This window comes from Herpailurus yagouaroundi, unplaced genomic scaffold, assembly GCF_014898765.1.
Source record: "Herpailurus yagouaroundi ecotype Mexico unplaced genomic scaffold, PumYag 39370, whole genome shotgun sequence".
NCBI lineage: Eukaryota > Metazoa > Chordata > Mammalia > Carnivora > Felidae > Herpailurus > Herpailurus yagouaroundi.
The window spans coordinates 134-5,665 of NW_024412972.1; the positions used below are offsets into that span (position 1 = coordinate 134).

At 31.1% G+C, this 5,532-nt stretch overlaps 1 protein-coding gene across 1 annotated transcript; it reads left to right on the forward strand.

The window, feature by feature from the left end:
* The first annotated feature begins 448 nt into the window (after positions 1–448).
* LOC121024044 (protein POF1B-like) lies at positions 449–5,469 on the forward strand. The gene is made up of 6 exons (XM_040466367.1): positions 449–591; positions 1,448–1,561; positions 2,356–2,508; positions 2,838–2,957; positions 4,406–4,534; positions 5,356–5,469. Exons 1-6 carry the CDS (start codon positions 499–501, stop codon positions 5,440–5,442), a joined length of 696 nt encoding a protein of 231 aa, XP_040322301.1. The 5' UTR covers positions 449–498; the 3' UTR covers positions 5,443–5,469.
* Positions 5,470–5,532: the final 63 nt, after the last annotated feature.

Below are 5,532 nucleotides of genomic sequence, written 5' to 3' on the forward strand. Positions count from 1 at the left end.
TGAGTTTAATCTAGTGAAAGGGATTTTCTCCATCTTCTTTAAAAATTGAGATGTTTCTATATTTCAAGGTTAAACTAAATTAATATTATATTCTTCTCACTTCAGGAAAAATCCATGCATTTGGAAGCACCTTAGGGATATGCATTTTATTATTTGAAGTTTGAATGCCTCATGTTTTCTAATCTTTAAATAAAGTATAAAAGCAAATTTAAAAATTTGCTGATAGATTTCTGTCTTGTGAGAAAGATGAAACTTCATGGAAAAAATAATAGACCCTTGTTCTAATCACATAGCTATGATCTCTTCAGTAATGTTGATTGAATTACTTGTGCATGTTATTGACAAAATGCCTTGTATCACTATTCTAATATTGCTATATAAAAAATAAAACTTTAAATAAGTTTGTTTATGGGAATAGAAAAATAAGACTACTATTACTTATATTGCCTATTTGTAAATGCTAGTAAATACAAACCATCAATCGTTTTCTTCCTCCAGATGAGGGGTATGTCTGATAAATCACTCCGGCTAGTGCTGTCTACCTTCAGCAACATACGGGAAGAGCTTGGACATCTTCAAAATGACTTGACAGTAACACTTATTTTAATTTTTCTTTCCAAAGACTTACTAGTCCTTACCTTTCTAATGTAGAAATGAAGTCATTTAATCTACCTTGCAAAATTCAATACAATGCAACAATATTATGCTCATCTAGACATATATTCTTGAAACAGTTACTTGGGGTTGAGAGAGGAAATAAAAGATCCCCAATGTCAAAATGAAAAAAGTTGGGTATACACTTATTATTTAGTTTGACACAAAGGTAATTTGATACCTAGAGCCAGGAAGTAGCTTCCAAAATTAGAATAGTCTAACCCATTGAATGGGAATTTCCCCTTTTTTCTGTAATAATAAAGCATACTTTGAATTTCTTAGAATACTTGAAAACTCCTTTCTCCAAGAACTTAACCTTTTTAGTTGGTGGTTTTGGTGCCATTATCTAAATATATTTAAAATACCTTGAGCCTTTTTAGTTGGCATTTTTGGTGGCATTATCTAAATATATTTAGAATATCTTGCATACAATGAAGCCTGGAGTGGGTTATTTCATTTCTGGGTTCTGATGAACACATTTAGATTATAATTTGAAAATTCACCATCTGCTGGGATTAACAAAAAGTCTTTGTAGATTGGGGCAAACCATTACAATAATTTGAAGGTTCTGCTTCATTGAACTTAGAATTGGTTCATCAAATGTCTCTTAGAATGCAAATTTTTAAAGTTTCATCCATTTGTATCCTATATTTTGCTTGATTTTTTAGAATTATGTTTTATTAGACAGCTGCAAATGAACCAAGTGTTTATTTAAGGCTTCAAATATAAACAAATCTTTGTATTATGTGATTGTTGACAAGTTCTGAATTATAACAAATAATTTTGCTTCTAGGCACTGGAAAATGACAAGATAAGACTTGAGAAAGACTTGGCATTCAAAGAAACTCAAATAAAAGAGTATGAAGAACTCTTGGCATCAGTGAGAGCAAATAATCGCCAGCAGCAGGTAAGTTGATATTTTCATTGATGATAAAGTAGATTGATAGATTTTCATATGCACAATTATTGACACATTGTAGTTATGACATATAATACAGACAGAATTAAAATATGATGGAACAATTTATTCATATGAGACTTGAGTGGCTTTGGTTATTTACAATGACTGAAAGACTTCTCATAAGAACAGATAACCTTGTATGATATAGATATAAAGTATATACAACCCACAATTATCTGTGCTGTTGGGAGACAAAAATTGTATAAATATTGAAGAGGTAAGTTCACTCATTCATTTAATCTACTAATATGTTGATTAAAAAGGTTCTGTAGTCTCAACACATGTTTGTGCAGTGAATAAATGAATAAACTCTGGAAGTATTATCCAGATGTCTGAGCAGAGATGATTCCTAAGAAATTGTTATGAGTCCCTAAGGCTCATCCCTTCCTAATCTTCACTCCTATGACAGTCTCACATTTTTTCTCAGTTTCCACCTAAATAATCAGGTATATCATCATTTTGGTGCCTATTAGAAGGCAAAATATTGTCAAAGAGTAGCAAGAGTCAGATTGCTAAATTGGAACCCTGAAAATTTGTTCAGTCTTAATTCCTTCTCATTCAAGATAAGCATATCACACTAGGGGCAAGAATCTATTTTATGGCTGATCTAATTTACCATGTAAGGGTAAATATATAATGGAAAAATATTTGCTTTATTTCATTGAATTAATCAACTAAGAGAGTACTCTCCTCCAAAAAAGTAGATCCTTTTGTCTTATTTACTTGTGTCTTTTTTATAGCAAGGACTTCAAGACTCAACCTCAAAATGCCAAGCATTGGAAGAAAACAATCTCTCTCTTCGATATACATTATCAGACATGGAATATAAACTAAAAGAACTGGACTACTGTAAGCGTAATTTAGAACAAGAGAATAAAAATATCAGAATACAGGTATTAAAATTTTGTTTTAAATACACATTATTGCCTTAGTTATACCATTGTAATCCTAGAATTTCCAACAGTAAATATATGCATATCTTACATGTGTATATATCCCATTCCTCTTGAGAAAATATATGGACTGCTTTCTGATGATTTCATATGTGGTTATGTCTCATCTCACTGCCATTTGAACTATATAATGCAATTCCTAAACATCACTCTTGTTATTTCAATGCTTTGTTTAATCGTGTGATTTTCATCTTATAATAAGTCTTATAATATAATATGTATTTCCTTCATAACAATCCAAGTACGGAAAGTTATTTTGCCTTCTGTAGGTTTCTGAGACTTGCATAGGCCCGATGCTGCAGGTGAAAATGGATGAGATTGGCAATCATTACATGGAGATGGTAAAAAACTTACGAATGGAGAAAGATAGAGAGATCTGCAAGTTAAGGGTATGTTGATCCTCCAGTGCATAAATACACAGGTCAGCACAAAGTTTCTAATAAGATTATGATGGTTTCAAGTTTAAAGCTACAAAAAAATCAACTAAAGATAGAGTCGGGAATATGGCATAGAACCTTTTTTAAATACATATTACTGTGTATAGATATTGCTAAATTGTTTTCTAATTTAATCTTCTTAAATTTAATCACCTTAATTTAATCATGTTAACCTTATCTATAAAAGCAAAATAAAACATTAAGTTCAGTGTTTTGGTTTTTTATTTTTATTCATTTACTTTTAGTGGTTGGGAGGAACCCGTTATGATTTTGCTTACAGCATGCTTGTGCAGTCAAAAGCAACATTTGAGATTATCCAGAAAACCACAGTTTGATTTTTAAAAATCCTCACTTGACTTTGAAGGATGATACATAGCAAGAACTTTGTCAAGCACAAGGATAAAAACAGTGTTGAATTATGTACCTTTAATTGGCTTCAAAATTAGGATTATATTTGTGAGAATAAGTATATGTTACCTTATCTTGCAATTCTACATCAAATTGATTAATTCTTAATTTAATGATTCCTAAAATAGTTAAATATACTTAAATATTTAATGGAAAAACTGACCATAGGTTTTTCTCTCCAAATACCACCATAGAATTTTTTCCAAAAACCAAAATGAAACAAAATGTAGTTTGTTCAAAAGCCTACCAATTTTTCTAGAAGATTACCTTCACTTGTTTCTTTTTCATCTTAACATAACTAATAACACTTCAACTTAACATCCGTCTATGTACACATAATGTAGTGCAGAAGAAAATGGGTGGGGTTTGGAGTCAGAATACCTGTTTTGGAATTGCAGCTATGTTGCTTACTAGCTGTGGCACTTTATGTCATATAACCTCTCTGGTAATCTCATTTAACTATTTTGTGAGTAGGATTTTTTTAAAATTTTCTTAATGTTTATTGATTTTTGAGAGAGAGAGAGGGAGAGAGAGAGAGAGCATGAATGGGGGAGGCACAGAGAGAGAGGCAGACACAGAATCCAAAGCAGGCTCCAGGCTCTGAGCAGACAAATCATGCCAGAGGAATACTTTGTGAACTATAAATCACAATACAATATTAGTTATTATTAGTGAGTTTTCTTTAATTAATATCTGAAGGAATCTAAAGTACCTATTTCTTAGCTTTATTTTAATCTTTGTGCCCTAGGACTGCTACTTAAGTAATGCTTAGCCCTATATAGTAAAGACACCTTTAAAAAATGAGAAATTCTTATTGGCATTTTAATTCACATTTTTTATTCATCAAACTCTACAAATGTTTACAACTATTGGCACTTTGCTCTTCATTTCATAATTTCCTGTATGACTTTATGCCACTTAACCTCTTGGAACTCAATTACCTATTTTGTAAATCATATCTATAATAATTCTTATTTCTTTTTAATCACTAGACTCAATTAAATCAGTACCAAAAAGATGTTTCAAGAAGAGAAGGAACTTGCAGTGACTTCCAATTCAAGCTTCATGAACTGACAAGCTTGCTGGAAGAGAAGGATTCCCTTATAAAACGTCAGTCAGAGGTAAGAAGGGAAGTGATAGAGATGGAGAGGAACTCAGTTAGGTATGATAAATACTTCCCATGAATTAGACAAGGGCACGTTTCCAAGACTCACTTTATTCATTAAGTAGAATGTAACTATGAAGAAGAGCAACATTCATATTTGAAGAGATATAATTCAAATGAAAGCAAGAATTAAAGCAAAAAGAGTGCTATTGTGCATTTAATATTTGTACCTTTATATCTCATTAGCAGTGAAACTTCCAGGAAGACTGTGAGCTCTTTACTAGAATATTAGCTGCTTCAGCAAAGGACTGTGTTATATTCCTCTCTGTATCTGTAGCATGTGGTCCAGGATCTGTTATAAAATAGTTTATATTGAAGAAAGGAACTACCAAAAACGGTGGCTGATGTTATATTGTTGTTATTGAACTAATGGTGTTTGTAATAATGATCAGTGATAGATTTTCAGTTAGAAAATAATACCTGCTTCCATATTGAAGTTTTAGTGCTTTTCTGCTATGACTATACTTTTCAAACTTTTTAGGGCAAAAACTTTCACATCTTTGAGAACCATGTCCATTCAATATCATGTAATCCCTCAAATAAAGAGATCCTACACCAGTTAGTGAATTCCTGCACAGGCATATAACGTAACTTATTTGGCACCATAAAGCAATAATATAAGGTATTTAACAGATGGGATTAAAACACTCTTATGTCCAAGCTAAAGGGGGAGGAAAAAAAGTAATTATTCTTACTAACTTTATTAAATGATCAAACATGCTTCTTACCTCATGTTTCTACTTTTTTCAAATAATTATATTTTCTTTTATTTGTAAGGAACTCTCAAAATTGAGACAAGAAATGTATTCATCTCATAACCAACCCTCCAGTGGTGGAAAGACTACTATTATCAAAAAAAAGTAATGTATTTTTAAATGAAATTTGAATGCAACTTTGGTTATTATATAATCCAAGTTATAGCATGTTTAATTTATATATATATATATATATATA

What these genes read in the sequence shown, in the direction of transcription:
- LOC121024044 (XM_040466367.1), top strand. Translation starts at nt 499, where the DNA reads ATGAGGGGTATGTCTGATAAATCACTCCGGCTAGTGCTGTCTACCTTC. An exon ending in ATAAAAATATCAGAATACAG is followed by an intron (nt 2,509 to 2,837) that starts GTATTAAAATTT and finishes TGCCTTCTGTAG; the next exon opens with GTTTCTGAGACTTGCATAGG. An exon ending in GAGAGATCTGCAAGTTAAGG is followed by an intron (nt 2,958 to 4,405) that starts GTATGTTGATCC and finishes TTTAATCACTAG; the next exon opens with ACTCAATTAAATCAGTACCA.